At 40.9% G+C, this 22,510-nt stretch overlaps 1 protein-coding gene across 5 annotated transcripts in view; it reads right to left on the bottom strand.

The window, feature by feature from the left end:
• eml1 (EMAP like 1) overlaps window positions 1-22,510 on the bottom strand; it is a 69,933-nt gene that overhangs the window by 32,306 nt on the left and 15,117 nt on the right. For all 5 annotated transcript variants that reach the window (XM_060934071.1, XM_060934072.1, XM_060934073.1 and 2 more), the window contains exon 2: window positions 9,199-9,381. In XM_060934071.1, the coding sequence (XP_060790054.1) occupies window positions 9,199-9,381 (183 nt within the window). The remainder of the gene's footprint in view (window positions 1-9,198; window positions 9,382-22,510) is intronic.

Below are 22,510 nucleotides of genomic sequence, written 5' to 3'. Positions count from 1 at the left end.
TGTAACTGCTGTGAAGAGAGATTGAGAGAAATGAATCTTTATTTATATTACCCTATGAACCAGCCCTATTAAAAATTCATCTCTGCAGATTTGCTGAAGCTTTTCATGTTTCTCTCTTGGCTGCTGAGTGTATAAGCAGCACATTCCGGAGAAACACTACAGAACTGGATGAAAGGGATACCAAGAGAAAGAAAAAGACAGGAAAAGAGAAAGAGAAGAATCAGAAAGACCTCAGACAAATCTATCGACCTGAAGGTAGGCAGACATGACTGATTTCATGAGCACATTTCACAGGCAGAAAGAGAACAGAGGAAATGGAAATGTAGGTGCTTCAATCAGCAATGGCTGAAACAGAAGTGTGTCTGTCAGTACATAATAGGGAAGTTTTTTGCTCAGATTGAAAGTTGACAGTGCTAGCTCTTATAGCATGTCTAATTAAAAAGTTTCTGATATCAAAAGTGTGCCTGTGTGATTTAGATCAGAAGTTACCCCAATTATCTTTGACCCCTCTGCTCTGCAGAAGACAAATGGTATTTAGTAATACAAGGTCAGCATATCATTAGCGAGCCAAGCTGCTGAATGATGACAAAATCGCTTTCTAGATTTTATTTCTGGGATCATACATGATACGTGCTCAGGATTATTGTACACAACAAATGATACAGTGCATCAATAATAGTTTGCAAAGTTTTAAAATTACTTTCAGGCACAAAACCACCATTTTCAGTGGCTATGCACACTGGGGTGGGTTTCCCGAAAGCCTCTTAAAGGACAACTGAAGGCAAATTTTTTTTATTATCAAAATTATATTTCTCATTTTATTAAATATAGGAATGCATTTTTGATAGCTATTTTGTCACTGCTATAGCAAGTTATGAGTGTTTGAAATATGCTATGTAATATATCAGTCCATATGTCAAAGCAATGACCATAAACGAGATTCGTTGAGACCTGTGCGAGACATCATAACACGGAAGTAAAACGTACAGCGGAAATCAAAGTGACCAACATCTGCTAAACATTGTTAAAAGACATGCACATCCTCTTTTGAATGCTGATGTAATCAAGCCAGAAGTTTTGTTTGTTTTGATAGCAATCAGGAAAGTTTGAAAAAAGTAGGCAGTAATTGTCATTTAAACTCGTTTTTGTGCAATATTTTGTTTGGAAAACAGCTAATTTGGTGGAATAAATGTGACACAAGATGCCGAGTACGTGTTTTGCACCTAGTTGTGGTCTGGCTGACACTTCATGTTTCAAAGTCTCACACAAGTCTCATGAAGATCACGCGGATAAGTGACGCCTGCCGTGACCCAAACAAACTAAATTCAACATGGCTAAAAACTGAATAGGCCAATAAGTATAATATATAATTGCAATTAGTTGCCAATACGAGTCACGATATAAGGTTACTAAAACCGAAAACGTAATTGAATAACACATTAATTAAGACATAAAGCAAGTTTAAAAATGACTTCAGTTCTCCTTTAAGGCTAAGAGCATCTTTAACTGCCTCTTAAGATCCATCGTTAAGCTAACGTGGTTTTCCCGAACAATGTCGTAACCCAATGAGTACTTTAGTTCGCTCTTAACTTATAATGGGCCTGGCTCACTCTATCACAACAAAGAGCGACTCGCTCGCAGCCGAATACACAGAATGCGTGCTCGCCTCCGAGGGACTCTCACAATCAATGAGTGGAAACTGGTGTTGAATCTGCTGCCGGTGTTCAATTATTTTTCATGTACATTGCAAGTACATCAAGTAAATTATTACATAATTTACTTGATTCTGCTACAACTCGGAGCTGTGTCACATTCAGAAGTTCGACGATGACAGCCATCATGGGGTGTATCAGGGACGACAGAGAGGAGGAGTATAGGAGCCTGGTGAGGGACTTTGCCGTTTGGTGCAACAGGAACCATCTGCAGCTCAACACCTCAAAGACCAAGGAGCTGGTCATTGACTTTGGGAGGTCCAGACCAAGATCACAACCAGTTCTGATTGAGGGAGTTGAGGTGGAGGCTGTGGATTCCTACAGGTACCTCGGGCTGTGGCTGGACAGCAAGCTGGACTGGACTTGCAACACCAACCACTTGTACAGGAAGGGACAGAGCAGGCTATACTTCCTGAGGAGGCTGCGGTCCTTTAACATCTGCAGGAAACTCCTGTGGATGTGCTATCAGTCCCTGGTCACCAGTGTCCTGTTTTACACCTTGGTGTGCTGGGGGGCAGCACATCCAAGAAGGACACATCCAGGCTGGACACACTGATCAGGTCGGCCGGCTCTGTGCATGCAGCTGGACTCTTTGGTGACAGTGGCAGAGAAGAGGACTATGAACAAACTACTGAACATCATGGATGATGTTCACCCTCTGCACACCGTCATCAGCAACTAGAGGAGTCTGTTCAGTGACAGAATGCTCTTTCCCAAGTGCAGGACTAACAGACTTAAAAACTCCTTTGTCCCTCACGCCATCAAACTGTACAACTCCTCTCGGGGGGGGGGGGGGGGGGGGGGGGGGGGTAACAGGAGGACAGAGGACGGGAAGGAGCAGCAGTAGCCTAGCCTGACAAAAAGCAATACTGGACAATGTGCAATATAATGTGCAATACCTCTCCTGCTGGACTTTTTTTTCCTCCATATCTTATTCTTTTTTTATATTTGTATATGCAAATACTTTAATTTAATTTATCTAGAAGTTTTCTCTATTTTCTATTCTGCTGTAATGATGCTGCTGGAATTTTAATTTCCCTGAGGGAACCCTCCCAAAGAGATTAATAAAGTTCTATCTAATCTAATCTAATCTGCATAAATATATGCAAAATATTATGAATATATTGCAATATGGTCTGGAATTATGTATGGATATTGTAATGTCACATTGATATCTCCACATTTTCATCAAATTTAACTACATTAGGCGAGTGATTATCTCATTTAGTGTCACAAATGAGACACTTCTGCACCTTTAATATTATATATATATATATATATATATATATATATATATATATATATATATATATATATATATATAAAAGTGGAATGTTGCTAACTTGCCATTGTGGATAACAGTTGAAATAATCACTTCATGTTTGGGTAACAGTGAAATGATCGGGCACAGGGAAAACATTTACTGAATTATTTAGTTTATTATTTGCTCATTCTTTTGTGTGAATGTTTATTCATTTAATTAAAAAAACATGCTTGGAATAAAAAATGTCATTGTCCAAAACTGTAAAATAGTTTCAATTATTAATTACCACATTATATTGTCATGCTCCGCCCCGGACTTCCACTCCGGAGATTACTTATCTCCCAGGTCAGTGCTAATCCGGATCCGGGATGGGAATTCCATCTAGCCTGCATTTCACTTCCTGGTTCTCTCTGCTGTGTGTAAATAAGCTGTTCTCAGACCCTGACTTTGCCAGAACGTCTCGTTTTGCTATTCTAGCCGTTTCTGTGCCGTTATTGTGGTTCATGGTTTTTGGTCAAGCTATTTTTCTAGTTCATGGTTTTTGCACTTAGGGCTTTTTCTTGTTTTTTTTTTTTTTTTGCTCTAGCATTTTTGTCCTTGTCTGTCTCATGTTTTTGTCAAGTTTTTTGTCTCTTTTTACCTGGACTATTTTTGGCATTTGTTTTTGTCCCGTTTGTTTACCTTTTTATCACGCCCTTTTCCCTGAATTAAATCACCTTATTTATTGGATTAGTCTGTGTTCTGCTTGTGGATCCTTATCTCACCACATCTCCACCCCCCTAACAGTACGTTCTGGCCAACATGGATCCAGCGGAACTCACCCATCTGAGAACAGCCATCCAGCAGCAAGGGACTCTCCTTGGGACCCAGCAGCAAGACTTCCAGCAGATCACCCAGAACCTCGCCACCCTGTCCAACTCACTCAACCTCCTCACCACACAGATGCAGCGCTATCAAACCATGTCTACCCCTGCCCAGCCATCTCCTACTTCAGCTCCTCTCTGCGAACCCAGACTTCCAGCACCTCAGCCCTATGATGGAGAACCAGGTACTTGCAGATCGTTCCTATCTCAATGTTCTTTGATCCTAGAGCTGCAACCTCTGGCCTTCCCCACAGAATGCTCCCAGGTAGCATATACTATCACACTCCTCACTGGCAAGGCCAGAGAGTGGAGAACAGTGGCCTGGGACGCCGATGCACCCTTTTGTTCCTGTTTCAAGGATTTCTCCGAGGAGATGAGGTGAACTGTCAACCGCTCTCTGTCAGGCCAGGAGGCGGCTAGAGAGCTCATGGAGCTGTGGCAGGGGTCCCGGTCTACCTCGGACTACGCTATCGAGTTCCAGACATTGGCAGCATCGTGCGGTTGGAACGAAAGCACCCAGGTTGACGCGTTCCTGCATGGCTTGTCCAACACCATTAAGGAGGAACTGGTATCGCGGGAACTGCTGTTGGACCTTTCCAGTCTCATGGACCTCACCAACCGTATCAATGCCCGGTTCCAGCAACGGAGGAGAGAGAAGACCCGCCCCAGCTTCACCTCCTCTCCACCTCGTCCGTTGGACCCATGCAGGTAGACCAGGTACGGGTGTCAGTGGAGGAACGACAGCACCAGCAGAGCACAGGAGCCTGTTTCTACTGCAGTCAGCGAGGACACATCTGCCGAGCCTGCCTGCTAAAGGGAACGAGACCACTAGTGAATCAAGGGGCCCTGGTGGGCAACACTCGGAACCAGCCCCCGCTGATTGACTGTTACTCCTGGTCATCATCATCCATGACAACCAGCATCACCATCTCCAGGCCCTTGTTGACTCAGGTTGACCTGATCTGCTCCGCCAAGCGTCTGGGAATTCTGCTACTCACCCTCAACGTCCCTCTCACAGTCCTGACACTTAATGGTTACCGGCTTGACCACCATCACCCACCTTACTGCCCCACTCACCCTAAGGATTTCTGGCAACCACTCTGAAACCATCCAACTCCACATCATGAACAACCCCCAGGTACCCATCATCCTAGGATTACCCTGGTTAACGCAGCACAACCCCCACTTAAACTTGGCTGATAATACCATCCTAGGCTGGAGCCATTCCTGCCTAGCTTCCTGCCTGAACTCCGCTCTGCCTCCTGCCAAACCACCACAGCCTTCAGCCAGTGAGTTTCCCGACCTCTCTCATGTGCCTCTGGAATGCCTGGACTTGAGACTTGTTTTCACCAAGACCCAAGCAGTGTCCCTCCCTCCTCACAGACCCTATGACTGTGGAATCGACCTCCTGCCCAGGATGGCACCACCCAAAGGGCGACTCTACTCTCTTTCTCCCATTGAAAGGCAAGCCATGGAGAAGTACATCTCCGAGTCTCTGGCAGCTGGGATCATCTGCCCTTCCTCCTCCCCAGCAGGGGTGGGATTTTTCTTCGTGGAAAAGGACAAGTCGCTCTGCCCCTGCATTGACTATTGAGGTCTCAACGCCATCACGGTCAAAAACCGCTACCCCCTACTACTCATAACTACGGCCTTTGAACTACTCCAGGGAGTCAAGATATTCACCAAGTTGGACTTGCACAATGCCTACCATCTCGTCAGGATCAGGGAGGGGGACGAGTGGAAGATGGCCTTTAACGCCACCACTGGCCACTACGAGTACCTCATGGTCCCTTTTGGCCTGACCAACGTGCCCGCAGTTTTCCAGGCATTCGTCAATGACATCCTAAGGGACTTTAACATCTTTGTTTTCATGTACCTAGATGTCATCCTGATCTTCTCTCAATCCCTGGAGGAACATCGGGGCCACATCCAGCAGGTCCTCCAGCACCTGCTAGAAAACAAGCTGTTTGTCAAGGCAGAAAAGAGTGAATTCCACCAGAGCTCTGTCTCATTTATGAGGTTCATCATCTCCCCGGCTAGGATCCAGATGGACCCCCTCAAGCTTGAGGCAGTCGCGGACTGGCTTACCCCATCCTCGTGACAAGAGCACCAGCGTTTTCTGGGATTCACTAATTTTTACAGGCGCTTCATCTGTGACTTCAGCACAGTGACCGGACCTCTCACTGCCTTTACCTTGATTAAGACCTCGTTCAAGTGGGGGGAGGAAGCAGAGAAAGCCTTCTCCATGCTCAACCACAAGTTCACCACAGCACCCATTCTAACCATACCCAACCCGACCAAACAGTTAATCGTGGAGGTTGATGCTTCCGAGTCCGGGGTTGGAGCCATTCTCTCCCAGAGGGCCAGCAATAACAAGGTCCACCCCTGCTCCTTCACTCGCCGGCTGTCCCCTGCTGAACATAATTATGACATCGGCGACAGAGAGTTGTTGGCCATCAAGCTAGCCTTGGAGGAGTGGAGGCACTGGCTCGAGGGGTCAGATCTCCCCTTCCTAGTCTGGATCGACCATAAAAACCTGGAGTACCTCAAGTCTGCTAAGTGTTTCAATTCCCATCAAGCCCATTGGTCTCTCTCTTCTTCTCCCAGTTCAACTTCACGCTCTCCTACGGCCCAGGCTCCAAGAATGGCAAATCCGATGCCCTGTACAGGATGTTCTCTTCCCATCAAGAGGAGTCCAAGCCACCCGAGACCATCCTTCCTCCACGCTGCCTGGTGGGAGCTGCCATTCTAGAGGTTGAGATGCTTGTGCAGAAGGCCCTGGAGCAGGACCCCAGTGAAGGTAACTCAAGCAACATACCACCTAAACATCTGTTTGTTCCCTGTTCTGTGTGAACCCAGGTGCTGCAGTGGGGTCATGGCTCCAAGTTGGCTTGTCACCCGGGAGCTGCTTGAACCCTGGCCCTCGTCCAACAGTGCTTCTGGTGGCCATCCATCAAGGAAGATGTCCAGGAGTTCGTGACAGCCTGCGACACATGTGCCCAGAACAAGACAGACAGCCAATCAACCCCCTGCTGGGTTGCTAAGACCCCTCCCAATTCCTCATCGATCCTGGTCTCACATCACCCTGGACTTCATCACAGGACTCCCCAACTCGGGTGGCAATACATGCATCCTCACTGTCATTGACCGTTCTTCCAAGACTGTCCATTTCATTCCTCTGCCCAAGCTCTCCTCAGCCAAAGAGACCGCAGAACTACTCATCCACCACGTTTTCCGTCTACATGGTCTGCCTACCGACATAGTTTCTGACCAGGGCCCCCAGTTCACTGTACAGTTCTGGAGAGACTTCTGTAAACTCATTGGGGCCACCTGTAGTCTCTCCTCAGACTTCCACCCACAGGCCAATGGCCAGGCAGAACAGGATCACCAGGCTTTGGAGGTTGCACTCAGGTGCATGGTGTCCAGGGATGCCAGTTCTTGGAGCAAGTACCTACCTTGGATCGAATACACACATAACACTCTCCCTTCCTCTGTCACAGGTCTCTCTCCATTCCAGTGCTCACTAGGGTACCAACCACCACTGTTCCCCAGCCAGGAGGAGGAGGTCGCCGTACCTTCAGCCCAGATCTTCATATGCCACTGCAGGAGGACGTGGGCAATGGCCCGGAGAAGACTCATTCGCTCCACCCTAGCATCCAAGAGGCAGGCCGACAAATGCCGCTCTAAGGCGCCCACCTACCGGGTGGGGCAACGAGTCATGCTCTCCACATGCCACCTGCCACTCAGAACCATCTCCCACAAGCTGGCTCCCAGGTACCTAGGACCTTTCCTCATCAGCAAGGTAATCAATCCATGTTCCGTCAGACTGGCTTTACCACTCACCATGCAATTTGTTCACCCCAGGTTTCACGTATCACAGCTTAAACCCCTAGTCTCCAGTCCTTTGAATTAAATCACCTTATTTATTGGATTCCTGTCTGTGTGCTCTGCTTGTCTCACCACACCTCCACCCCCCCCAACATATATATGTCATGCTTAATGACAATGCAATATTTTAACACTTTATATTTTGTTGGTTTTTAGTTAAAAACGAATGCCATGTGACCTCATCGACTGGATTTAGCAACTACTAATGCCTTTAACAAATACATTACGAATGCCTTCAGCAACTACTAATACTTATATCAGGGACGCGCATTGCAAAGACGCTCTTAGCAAAGTTGCTCTTAAGACTCCCTCTTATGAGTGAGTTCAGGAAAACCACATACAGAGACAATGTTCATTGCTTAAGAGCATCTTTAAACTTGGTCTTTAGCCCTAAAGTGCAACATTATCAGGAAACCTACCTCTGTTCTGTACAGTGTTTAGTTCCAGTGATGTGAAAGCCATGTATTCGGTTTAATAACTAACCCAACCTGCTCGATTTGGCGTCACTGCTCCCTGCAGAGGGAGATTTACTCATCCTTGATTTGTTTTAAAATGAAGGGGGACAGTTAAATCTAAAAGTAACACTACAGGAATTGAAGAGCTTTGGGCTATTGCTTACAAAATAAATCCCAGCACAGATGCCACTGCTTGGGCCCTTGAGCAAGATATTTACCCTTCTATGACTCCGTTACATCCTGTAAGTTGCTTTGGAAAAAAACATCACCTTTTTCATTTCCTTTTTATTATTTAATAAACACACCAGTCCTACTAGTAAATGTTAATATAAATATGTCAAGAATGAGGAGAAACAAAAAGACTAGAGCATGAAGGGAAATTGGATTTTGTCCAAAAATGTTTTTTTCTGCTTATATCATCATGACACTTCGAATTAAAGAGTTACATATTTCACTAAAATGAGGTGGAAATGTTTTTATTTACTTTTTAATTGTGTCTAGGCTATCTTCCTGAAAAGACTACACTGGTTAAGGAGTCAGTTTCGCATTAACACACTAGTAACAAAACTGATGAATCAGCTGTTGGTGTTATTTTTATTATTATTAATATATAGCACCAACATAATATGAAACAGAGCTCATTTGCGTGAAGAGATGACAATGACGCTTATGGTTGAATGCCGTAAGTGACATTTTTCACTTTTAGGACAAAATGTAAGAACTGTTTATGTATTTGAGATGCATGCAGTAGAGAAACATTATTTCAGTTCAGGAAAGCTATAGTTTTCGTTACTTCATATTGGGGAAAATGTCAAAACTTTGACCATGTGCAGGGAATTCACATTTATAAATGAGTACAATAAAAATCCTCCAAATTGTGCAGCATTTCTCTGGAAGCATATAGAAGTCATTCAGTTGGCAATAACTGATGTGAACTCACACGTGGTTTAGACCTGACGGCATATGTTGATACAGTCATGCTTCTGAGTGAGCGTTTATGTAACAGTGTGTGTTACCTTTGGTTGGTCCCTTCCTGTTCAGCATGGCCTGTTGCTCCTCTGAGATGTTGAGTCTCCTCACCACGTCAGCTAGCGCTGACTTAAGCAGCTGAATCTCATCCTCCTGCATCTGAACACGCTGCTCCAGAGATGCGAGTCGGTCCGTCACCTCCATGCTGCTTGTCGCTGAGGCACTGTCATCTACAACACATGCGCGCACGCACACACACACACACACACACACACACACACACACACACAAATCAACAAATAGTAAATACAGTAATAAACTGTTTATAAGCAAGTACCATGTAGTTAATTAATGATTGATAAATAATAAAAAATCAGTTAAAGGATCAAATTATTGTATAAAGTTACAAATATTTTTTCAATATTTTATAGATTGTAGTTAAATGTTTTATATATTGTATTAATATTAATGTGTCAGCCATGCAGTAGTACATAATAAACCTTGCATGAGAATAGAAGTTTCCTTATTTAATGATAATTTTATTTTTAATCTATTATTGTTAACTTATTAGACCAGCAGATCTCAACACTAGTCCTCGGGCCCCACTGAACATGCACATAATACAGTTTCAGACTTTTTCTGTTCCTCACATTTCTCAATACGTTAATAATAAAGATAATAATAAGCAAGGAATCATTATAAATATTTCTTTTCAAATTTCTTAAAGTGCCATTCCACCATTGGATGTATTCTTTGGCATAAAATACAATATATTTTGACAACATATATAAATGGTATCACTAGATAGAGAAATCTTTTAGCTTCAAAATGATATATCAAACATAATTTTTTGACAACGACAAGTATATTAATTTTGCGACCAAAGTCACCTACCCTTTTAATTTCCGCGCGTGATGTCATCGGCAGGTTCCCCTTCTTGTGTACCACGTGACGTGTGACGTGGCACATATTATTAGCAATGGCGGATAGAACGCGATAAAAATAATACCAATAAATCTAGCTAATACCAATAAATCTAGCTAACTGAAAGATTAACTCAAAATTTTTCGCAATTTTTTTGGCCCCCATATACGAGGAGAAATGACTCTCTCACTTTGGGGGTTTCCTGGTCTAAAAATAGACCGACACGTGGTACACAAGAAGGGGAACCTGCCGATGACATCACGTTTCACTACCGCGCGGAAATTAAAAGGGTAGGTGACTTTGGTCGCAAAATTAATATACTTGTCGTTGTCAAAAAATTATGTTTGATATATCATTTTGAAGCTAAAAGATTTCTCTGTCTAGTCATGTTGTCATAAAATATATTGTATTATATGCCAAAGAATACATCCAATGGTGGAATGGCACTTTAATGAATGCATTTCCTGAGGTTTATTAATAATTTATAAAGACTTAGTTTGCAAATTAAAGATTTTTCTATGTAGTATTTACTTATAAATAGTTTATTACATAAGTGTTACCCAAATCTGTTTCATGTATATAGGAAACCTGCAAATATCTGGGTGGTGTACATTTGGACAACAGACTGGACTGGACACGTCACACTGAGGCAGTCTACAGGAAATGACAGCACAGACTACTTCTTAAGGAAGCTCAGGTCTTGTAATGTATGCAGCACAAATCAGCGCATGTTCTCTATCAGTCAGTTGTGTCCAGCACCATGTTTTATGCAGCAGTGTGCTGAGGGAGTGGCATTAAGGCTGGAGATGTGAGCAAACTGAACAAACGGATCAGGAAATCTGGATATATCATCAGGACCAACCTGGATTCCCTGAAACCGAGTGATCCTAAGAGGATGCTGTGTAAGAAAATGCTTCTCACCCCTTCTATGACTATCTAATCAGTCAGTAGAGCACCTTCAGCTCCAGACTAATCCAGCCACACTGCAGCAAAGAGCTGCACAGGAGGCCTTTCAGACCTGCTGCCATCCGTTCTAAAACTCATCCAGAAGCTGATGTCTATAGGCACACAGACATGCCTCCATACAGTTTACTCAAGCACAGCACCACCATGGTTCAGGAACTTGCTCAAGGGCCAGCAGTGGCTGTGTTGGGATTTGAACTCATGACCTTCCAGTCAGCAGTCCAACATTTTAACCACTGAACTTCTACTGCCTTTATAGTTTTCACACTATCTGCCTACCTCAAATACACATTTATCCTTATTATTCTGGGTTTTTTTATATTTATTAACTCATGGTCACTTTATTACCTAGGCACTTGAGTCCACATGACACTGTATGTATCTACCTTACTATCGTCTCTCTATCTATACAGGGAAATGAAGGCCAGGTCAATAATATGATGTTTTTTTCAGTACTATCTACCACAAATGCTTTACAACAGTTAAAGAAAATTTCCATGAACTTCCCCTTTCACGTTTACATTTCCGTGGCGTTTACATTTTAAACACATGTCGTGGGGTTTTATTTTCACATATTTTCTCATATGATTCATTTATTTTCAATTATCTCATCTCATTATCTCTAGCCGCTTTATCCTGTTCTACAGGGTCGCAGGCAAGCTGGAGCCTATCCCAGCTGACTACGGGCGAAAGGCGGGGTACACCCTGGACAAGTCGCCAGGTCATCACAGGGCTGACACATAGACACAGACAACCATTCACACTCACATTCACACCTACGCTCAATTTAGAGTCACCAGTTAACCTAACCTGCATGTCTTTGGACTGTGGGGGAAACCGGAGCACCCAGAGGAAACCCACGCGGACACGGGGAGAACATGCAAACTCCACACAGAAAGGCCCTCGCCGGCCACGGGGCTCGAACCCGGACCTTCTTGCTGTGAGGCGACAGCGCTAACCACTACACCACCGTGCCGCCCCTTATTTTCAATTATATGGCATATAATTTTATTTTTTCATATGTGATATGTGAGGTATTTTTTATGTTAAGTTTTCCACATGTAAGGCATGTGGTTTCATTTTTCTGATGTGAATTTCTTACATAAATAATACTTGTCCCAAGTGTGAACACATGCTGTTTACATGATGTGACTTGTGTTTACTTCAGTTCCAGCCATTCAGTTTTATTTGTGTAGTTCTTTTAACAGTTGACATTGTCACAAAGCAGATTTACGGAAATATATAAATTCTGGATATAAATATTACATATGTACATGAATTTATAAACATGCGTCTGACTTGAGGTCATATGTGCATGTGCAGGGCATAATGCTGAAGTGTCCCTTCAGATGGTTTTAAATGTGATCACATATTACTCACATGTGAATAACTTATGAGCACACGTGAAATACATGTGATTTTCTATAAGAGAAATGCATCCTTTGTTTTGTAGATCTTGCTGATGGAAACCATGTGCTGACCAGAAAAAAACAAAAACAAAACAAAACAGCTGGAGATGTTTTGAGATGCCTCCCCTCATTCCACATCAATCCTTCTCTCTCTCTCTTTCTCTCATATAAGCACATAAGCATCATGAAACATTGATAAACACCATCTCTCTTTGAGACAATAATGTCTTCATTAATTATGCAAAAGGAAGAAGCAGCTGCTAAGGTAATAAAAATAATAGTTTTAAACATGAACACTGATTAATGGTGATGGTGAGAGAACAGAGTAAGATTGGATGAAGATAAATGTATGATTATCCTAATAAAGCAAAACATTTAATCAATATTTTGCACAGTTCATTATATGCACAGTATTTGTTTAATGTTGGTCTGGCTAAATACACAACGACGTGGCTATATGCTGCAATAAGCATCTTGTTGTTGTTGTTGTTGTTGTTTTTGTAAAAGTGTAAAAATATTGGTAATGGTGTCACAGAAAATTTACCTGATTGTCAGATTGTGTTTGGCAAAATCTAAAAATCCATTGAAAACTGATGAACGTATCATTATACTGTACCAGTATATTTAATCAATGTTAAGAAATAATAGTTTTGCTCTACACACTAATAATATCTACACATACAGTATGTACCATTTATAAAGGTTAGTTTAAAAGAAGACATTAATTAAAATACTCTGTTATAATAATAATATAGATAAAAATTGTTAGATTAGCAACCTATATACGGTAAAAGAAAATCACTAGCAAGCCCATTTCATTAACTAAATTAAGTTTATTTCACAAATAAAAACAGTAGATAGTGATTAAGGTTCCTATCCCAACTCATCTGCATATTTATAAACCTGCCTAACACACACACACACACACACACACACACACACACACACACACACACACACACACACACACACACACAAATCCCATTTAATGGCCTCCAGCCACTTCACTTATAAATTCAGCTGCCGTCGCTACATTAACAATTACAGTGATTACTGTGCTCTAAGGATTCATGATTAATTCCTTACAAGAGACATGCGTCACCCTGTTAGACAGAGTAACCCAATACTTTCTACAAACGTGTCTATAACCTTAGACAAAGTCAATACCTGTACTGGACATTGTTTAGAATATTTCCCACATTATCTTTCAATAAGATAGAAAATTAACCATCTTCAAGGTTAATCTCTGGTGACTGGAACAGTCTGTAATTTGCCTTCATTAAAATGCCTCATTATCATGATTGTAGAAAATGTGCAGTCTGTTCTCAGTAGGAAAACACAGAGTGATATTATAACAAGATAAACTCAAAGGATCAAAAACTATTATAAGAGGCAGGAGATCAGTCGAGCTGCCATTAATCTGTCTGAACATCTTGATATTAGCACTATTCTTATTTTGTATAAATTACGCCTGCAATGAAAATTGCTGTGTAGTGCTGTTTAGTGAATTTGTTGAATTCAGTGGATTTCTAGAAGCTAAAAGAAAAGCAGTGCATATCTGTAAAAGAAAAAAAACAGCAACAGATATTAGTAATGATATTTCATTAAATGATTGTGATAGGAACGTGAACATCCAGCACTGCAACGCTATGCCTCTAACATTAACTTAAACATTTGTTATGTTGTGCACAAGAAAGATTTTAACAAAAAATAAATTTTAAAAATGCTAGGGACATTTCTAAAGTGTTCAGTAGATAATTTTAATTATTGAATTTTAAAACAAGAAGCCCAGGTAGGCTTTGGACCTTAATGCATGTCACTGTGAATAACAGAAAGCTAAGTTATGTCCATAATTATTTCCAATCTTCTCTTTAAAATATTAAATGCAATATATGGTGCAATCTATGGCTCCAATATTCATTGCACCCTTATTCCTAGTATGTGTTGGATGCTGTGCTTTTGTTTAACTTTTGTTTCCATGGAAAAAGCTGAATGTATCTCCTTTAACTCGTCACTGCTCCACTGAGCTTGTGCACGTTCTCTGAGAGCGCTCCAAAATTACATTTCAATTTTATGCTAAAAGAAAGAGATGCACAATTGAACACATACTTAATGATATCCTTCATAAAACACAAATGCCTTCCATAAAATGATCTCAAACACTAATGATGACCAGAATTAATTAGGAAACCTATTTGACTACATTAAAAAGCATTTAGGGGTAAAAATGAGATGAAATCCAGCATGATTGCATGCTTTAAAGAAAAAAATAAGCAATTTTCATCATTTTACACAAGACACCCTGATTGGCAAACATCCATATCATGTAGAAACAAACTGCATTTGCTCTATTTCTCTTTCTGTCATTTTCATTGATTTCATTTCGAGCCTCTACACTCTACACTCATGGCAGAACAATTAGCGTTTCAGCTCAGGCGAGTTGAAGTAGGAACTGAAACATTAAAGGAGAGCTGAAGTCATTTTTAAACTTGCTTTATTTCTTAATTAACGTGTTATTCAATTACGTTTTCGGTTTTAGTAACCTTATATCGTGACTCGTATTGGCAGCTAATTGCAATTACATATTATACTTATCGGCCTATTTGGTTTTTAGCCGTGTTGAATTTAGTTTGTTTGGTCGACGGCAGGTGTCGCTTATCCACGCGATCTTTACGAGGCTTGTGTGAGACTTCGAAACGTGAAGTGTCAGCCAGGTGTCAGCCACCATTTTGAAAACTGTTTTGCAAATGAAATATTGCACAAAAATGAATTTAAATGACGATTACTGCCTACTTTTTTCAAACTTTCCTGATTGCTATCAAAACAAACAAAACTTCCGGCTTGATTACATCAGCATTCGAAAGAGGGCGCGCGTGTCTTTTGACAACGTTGGCAGATGTTGATCACTTTGATTTCCGCTGTACATTTTACTTCCGTCCTACGATGTCTCGCACAGGTCTCAACGAATCTCGTTTACGGCCATTGCTTTGACATATGGACTGATATATTACATAGCGTATTTCAAACACTCATAACTTGCTATAGCAGTGACAAAATAGCTATCAAAAATGCATTCCTATATTTAATAACATGAGATAAATAGAATTTTGATAATAAAAATTTGCCTTCAGTTCTCCTTTAAGTCTCATGCACTGCGACACAGCACATGAATATTTTGCATTCATTTTAAATCAGCCAAAGAAATGAGTTGACTGAATGCACAGACTGACTGTTCTTCACCGCCGTCTTGACTTTATAACATGCACTGTGCATGTGATTACCACTGATTGCTATTATATCCAGTGTCAGTGTGCAGACAGTTGAAAGGAAGGGGCGCACAAAAATGTTGGTGGATTATCAAAGCAAAATGAATCCCTTTAAAGTCTCCCTCATAGAGCCCTGAACTCATTAATAAAACATCTTCAGGATCTGTTAGAAGAGACCGGCTGTCCTCCCTGACTCAATCCCGAGTCAAAAAATCAGTCAGGAGCGGCTTGATGAGGAGATTTGAAAGGATTAGAACAGCAAGTGTCTTCATAATTCTAGGCCTTTTTCTGTTCTTATGAGGTAAAATCCAGACTGTTCAATGTTACTGGGTCAGTAGGATTATAGCTGTGTAGTGCTCTCCTGTCCATGCTTGGCATGCAATTGTACAGACAGACAGACAGAAACTAGATGTGTAAAAATAAACAAAATTCAAATTTGATATGATACGACGGTGTCTCAATACCACGACGGCTTATTAGGGCCATTGTAAATAAAATAAAAAATTACAGAGCTTGGGTGAAGAGGGTGGGGGAGGATAATATTCAGAGAAAAGCCTCAGAATTTCCAAGACTAAAGTCACAAATTCCCAAGAAAAAAGTCATTTACGAGAAATAATACTCAGGGAAAAAATTGTGTTGTTTCTTTTTTTCCATCAAGGAACCAGATCGCTTCACTTTGCAAGGTTGGCTCAACATCACCACATCACAGATGCCATGACTGAGCCGAGAGTTATAGGAAATGCAACCCTCTTCAACCGCTCAATTATAATAAAAAATAAATAAATAAATAAATAAATAAATAAATAAAAGCTCGAAGAAATTTTCAACTACATTTCCCATAATGCACTGCAGTCAGTGAGCATGTGATTGTTGCGCTCCATGGATGCAAAGGGAAATGAATGTATAAACTGCACAGGTTATTTTATTTATTTATTTTTTAAATCCATGTCCGTTTTTGTGCTTTAGATGTGTATAAATGTATAACTATTGTGCAAGGGCAGGTTCCTGTTACTTTCAGTGAGTGAATTCTTCGCATTTAGTGAAATCTCTGTCACTTTGAAATGGCTAAGCCAAGAGTTTTAGGAAATGCAGTCTTTGTAGTTAGTGTGCTTCCTTGGTTTAAAAAAAAATAAAAAAAAAATAAAAAAAAAATAAAACCCACTATTTTCAGTTTTGTTTCTCAAAAATTTGTGTGTGGGGGGGGGGGGGGGGGGGGGTGTTTCTTTGAAATTTGTGACTTGAATCTCAAATAATTTCTGTGTTTTTTCTCTTGATTTTATGATTTTACAATCTCAGTGAATATCCGAGGTTTTTCTCATAAAATTATTACTTTAATCTCAGAAATTCTGTTTTTCTCAGTAAACTACCACCTCTCCCCCAACTCTCTCTCTATTTTTTAACCCAAAATAGCACTAATACACCATCATACAACACACTACATTTTCAATATAGAGAAAATAAACATTGCCTGAATATGTGCCTTAAGTTTCCATTTTCAATTGATTAAAACATTCGACATTATAAAAGTACAATAATTGAAAATGAATAACGACTGTAGGATCCATTCAGACTCTCGGTAGTATATGTAGCCCTGTGGGATTTATTTGTTTTGACTATGTGCATATGTTTATTTGTTTGTTTATTTTTATTCATGTATGTTGTTCATATGTTAAAATGTTTTAATAATATATTTTAAAATAAATATGCTAAAAATAAGTTAAAATGTTTACATTCAACCAGAATTTAAAAAGAGGAGCCAATCAGGTGTTGAAGAAGGAAGGACAGGTCAAGGGAGGAGGAAGGAGAGAGAGGGGAGAAGAACGACACGAGGCAGGGAAGGTGGCAAGAGAAAAAAGGTTTATGTTAAAGAGAGAGAGAGAAAGCGTAACTTTGGCCGCACGCCGGGTTATGTAACAACAAAGGTTAAGAGACACAGAAAGTGACTCTTAAGAGTTATTGCTGAAATTGTTAGTTTTGAGGACTTGTGGAGACTGGCTAAGACTCTACAATGTGTGCTGTTGGCCAGTCAGCCAACTGAAGCATCTTTAGATGGTAGCCAGCACGGTTACTGCTCTGTCGTTGCTGCATGAACTGCTAACGGAGCCAAAGAGGAAAAAAAACACGATTGCCATCGTCATCATCCTCATCCTCATCTTCCACAGCACGGACATCGCCTTCCAAATCCACGGACACTGCTTCCATCTGGAAAATTCGACCAGGCCTGCACCTAAGAACTCTCTAAAATATGGTTGGGTATTTATTGTATTTCATTTCCTTTAATGTACTTTTGTTTTCTGTACATTTCAGTGCAACTGTACATTTTAAATTAACATTATACTTGCCAGCTAATAAGTCAGTTTTTTCCAATAGCTTGTTTGAGCGGGGAAATGAGTATTTGAACGTCAATGGACGTTGAACTGAAAAGTGTAACGCTATTGTTTCACGAGTGTGTATTTTGTTTTATACATGTATGCTTTTGTATTTGCACTGAAACTCTTGTACAGTATATAAGTAAATAGTTCATATTTTCATACTTCTGTTGAATTGCGAATCTTTTAGACTTAACGTCAAAGAACCTGGAGAACGCACCCCATATTACTGCCAGGCGAGCAAGGGGGCACTACATATACATATAATATATACATATACATATAATGAAATCTGTGAATTACTGTGTACCAAAAGGAAACATGGCTTAGCTTTCACTGGTGTGACTCACAAGGTGTCTGAAGCACAGAGCTCTACTAAGTTTTCATTTAGTTTTAGAGACAGATGTAAAAGGGTGATGTCAGACGTGTTTGTGATATTAGCACCACTGTATTGTACTCATATTTGGCAGATTCAGCACACTGTAGTGTTTCAATCCACAACTCACTGGTCGAACAGAACCTGAACCTGAAAACAGAACAGAATCAATGTAGTCCTCCCATACAGCAGAACGTACAGATGTGGGGGAATCTTCCAGTTCCTCCTTGCTCCTGACCATTGTTGTTTTTCTTGCACTAATACACTCGTATTAGCCCGTAGTACTGACTCATAAAATGCAGAAGAAGCTCCCTGGGATTGTAGGTTTGATTAAGTTTAAATGTTTATCACATCTCATGTTATATAAGTGGTCTTTATGACAAATATCTTACTATATTACACAATCTGTTGAATGTTTTAATTGATATACAGATGTATTGGATTGAGAGCGTCATATAAAAAATATGGTACAATATGCTGTGTAATTGCACCCATAGAGATAAGGGAGATATATACGTGTAAAAAATATCTGAAGAAGAATAAACTATGAATAAATGATTTGAAAATAAATTAGTATACAATATAATATAGAATAAAAACTATAAATAATAAATAATATGCACAGCAGTGGTGGCTGGTAGTCTTTCAAACAGGGGAGGCTGGTCGGTTACAATATTTCCAGATTTTAAAAGAAAAAACACATCAATTTTGCCCATACTCTTGCCTCTGATCTGGCTGATTGTTGGCAGGGTCACAAACTGTGAAATAACAGGTTCTTTTGGCCCATTAGCCTACTGTCCAATATACATGATGGTGGTGTTGGGGGGGGGGGTATATTTTAACATTTTATATTTTAAAATTGTGGCATGTTGTTTAAAAATTGACCTCGGCTGTGTTTTTGTTTAAAAATGTTTTCCAAATTGTAGCTGTGTTTAATTCATATCCAGAAAAACATATATTCCAATATAATATACTCAGCATAAACATTTTAAATAAATTCTATATTTTTGGTCCATCCATGACATATTACTAAAGTAGCCTATTTACTGTTGTTGATGTGGGTCACTTGCTGTTAGCCAATTCACTTTCTCATACCAGGAGAGCTGAAAGGAACGAGTATTATTCCCAACCTTTTTCACCAAGTCAATTTGAGGCATTGGTCTACCCTGCTCTTTAATTTTAATTTTTTCCTCAAAAGGAAGACTGGCAAATGGCTTCGCCAAAATTAAATCAGCAATGCTTGGCATCCGTGCGCAGCTTTCTTGCTAGCTGACTAGCCCCCTCAAGTTCACGTTCAGTCACTCAAATAAACAAAATTTCTGGAACTAAGATAGCAAACTTGACAACACTATATTTACACTTTATTTACAATGAAAATATATACAAACTAAAAAAGCTGGTAGAAACCGTATGTAATGAATGAAATCGAAATGTAAGCCGATCTCTTACAATACACTAGTCTGGTTAACACCAGACCATATCACAAGTGAAATATGGTCTGGAATCTGCCTATTGAATTTCTCGTAGGGGAGGTGTGGTTTACGATTGTCAACGGCCGTTTATTGGACGTTGCGAATGTCAATCATTTGGCATATACGTAGCCCATGGCCAATCATGGCAGTTGTACCCAGTGACGTAGTTAGAGCGACGAAGAAGATGAAGAGGCGAAGAAAGACTGAAACGCCAAACGCTGTTCTTTTTTTAAAACAAACTTTCGCTCTAAACTATTCAGAACAGTGTCTAAAGCTTGATCAAAAGTTTGGTTCGTATTGCTCGCCGCCATGTTAAATGTGATCCGTAAACAGTCCCAAATAAACTACAAGCTTCCGTTTGTCAAGTAGTACGCGTCACCGTCTTTCCACCCCTCCCCACTCTCTGATTGGCTCCCTAACTCAGGCGAGCCTTTAGACCATAGTTTCCATGCTGTCTTTTCAGATCGGAACGATTGTGCAAAGCAGCATGGGATTTCCCAGGCTAACAATACACCACAGCACTTGCGAATCCGCATGGGACTGAACTGATGTTGCCAGATACTGCTGACGTTATCCAGCCCAAAATATGTTCAAAACCCGCCAAAATGCACTTAAAACCACCCAATCTGGCAACACTGTACCGCTGCCTGTCTATAGTTGAAACGAGCTGTCAATCAAAGAAAATATCCGGCCGCTTTCACCAATCACCAGTCTCCTCGCGGAAACTACCATGTCCCTCCCATGTGAGGCTCGGAGTCCGTGGGCGGGCATTTTCGCAGTATTTGTCCAATAACCGTCTTGCATTTTGAGATTGAAAAGCGCATACCTCCCAAATGCCGTTGAAGTCCACTGAGGCTGGGAGTCCGTGGGACTCCGTGGGCGGGCATTTTCGCAGTATTTGTCCAATAATCGTCTTGCATTTTGAGATTGACAAGCACATAGCTCCCAATCCACTGAGGCTGGGCTGCATCACGCTGTCACGAGGGGGGAAAACTCACGCACACATTAGGCGAACTGGGGAAAGTTATAAGGGAATGATTTCGCACTGTAGTTGGGTTGAGCACATATATTTCTATGATTCTGGATCTGAAATAGCAATGTTATAAGGTCGGCTATAACATAAGCCTAGCGCAATTCATCCTACATGATGTTCGTCATTTTTAGAGGAGGCTGAGCCTCCCTCGTTGTCTTAGAGCAATCACCCGTGATGCACAGTAAGGTAAATCTGTTGTTGAGAGCATTCATACAATCCTGATTTTTTTTTCAACAGAAATAAAACAGCATAATTGTTAAATTATTTGGAATTGAGCATGCCTGAATCAGTGCTTTCTTCAATCAGTAAACCAGCACTTACACATGAACCCTCGATGCACAGAGGAATGGAGAGCAGAGGTCTATGTTCTATAAATGGATTACAACAGCTTGTTTTCCCCCCACACCTTGTTGTTTTCACAACCCGGGGTCACAGATACACGGTGAGTGTTTGTCTTGAAGCTGTGCCATCAGATGGATATGAACCTGCTGTCTTGAGGTGTCAATGATTCAGGTGTAATTACTTCAGTTATGTAATATTATAAAAACCAATCATCTAATCTCATCTAATCTAAACTTGACACAAAAGAAGAACAAGCAAATCACTGGATATGACCAAAAAATAACACACAGGAAACCAGCGTGTCTCGAGAGCTAAAAGCAGCTGAGGAATCATTAGAGACTTCACATGTGACCTCTCAGGAAGAAGAGAAGGAAGGGAGGAGGAGGGGTGAAGAAAGGAAAAAAAAAGTTGATGAAGAGGGACAAACAGCTCCCAGGAGACAGGAACATGTCCTCGAACAACCTGAGACCAGCCACATGCCACAACAGTCAGCTTATTAAAGTAACACACCCTCCTTTGCCTGCTTTATTTTACACTCTCAGAAAATAAAGTACATTATTGTACCTTTAGGGGTGCAACGGCTTGTCACTGGGGCAGGACCCTCTAAGGTACTTATTTGTACCCTTTATATACTGCTTGGGAACAAATATGTACCTTTACCCCTTAAAAGGTACACCTAGTTACCGTGAGGTCCAATAATGAGCCTTAGGGGTCACATTAGTGTAGATTATACCTTGCTGGACAGAAATGGACTCCTACTGTACCCCTATTTATGACTGTGCAAGTTCGTTTTCACTAGGTTTTAGTGTTAAACACTAAAAATGGTTTAGGTGATACAAGGTTGTACCAGCTCATCCCCATGCCCCACTGCTGCTGAGATTAATGGCACAACGGTGCTGTGAAGCTTCTTTGTCTCTATTCAGGAGAGGGAGAAGCTGCGAGACGATTAGGGAGATACTGAGCCAATCCCACTCGCTAGTTATCCTTAAGCTCCAAGTGTTGATTTTACTCCCTCTGATGTGTGGCCATGTAAGGGCTGTTGTCAGAGGCTGAGTGGGTTGTTTAACATCTACACAGCATGATGTCTACAGAAGCTATGAAGCAATTCAGTAGCTGCAAGAAGGAACTTAAGGTAAATAGCTATAGGCTAAAAAAAACCCTATAAAATAGCTTATAAAATAACATATAAATCTTAATTTGGGGAT

This window comes from Neoarius graeffei, chromosome 11 (genome assembly GCF_027579695.1).
Source record: "Neoarius graeffei isolate fNeoGra1 chromosome 11, fNeoGra1.pri, whole genome shotgun sequence".
In the NCBI taxonomy this organism is placed as follows: Eukaryota; Metazoa; Chordata; class Actinopteri; order Siluriformes; family Ariidae; genus Neoarius; species Neoarius graeffei.
Note: the sequence above shows the minus strand (reverse complement) of the source record. Positions and strands in the feature narration are given on the sequence as shown.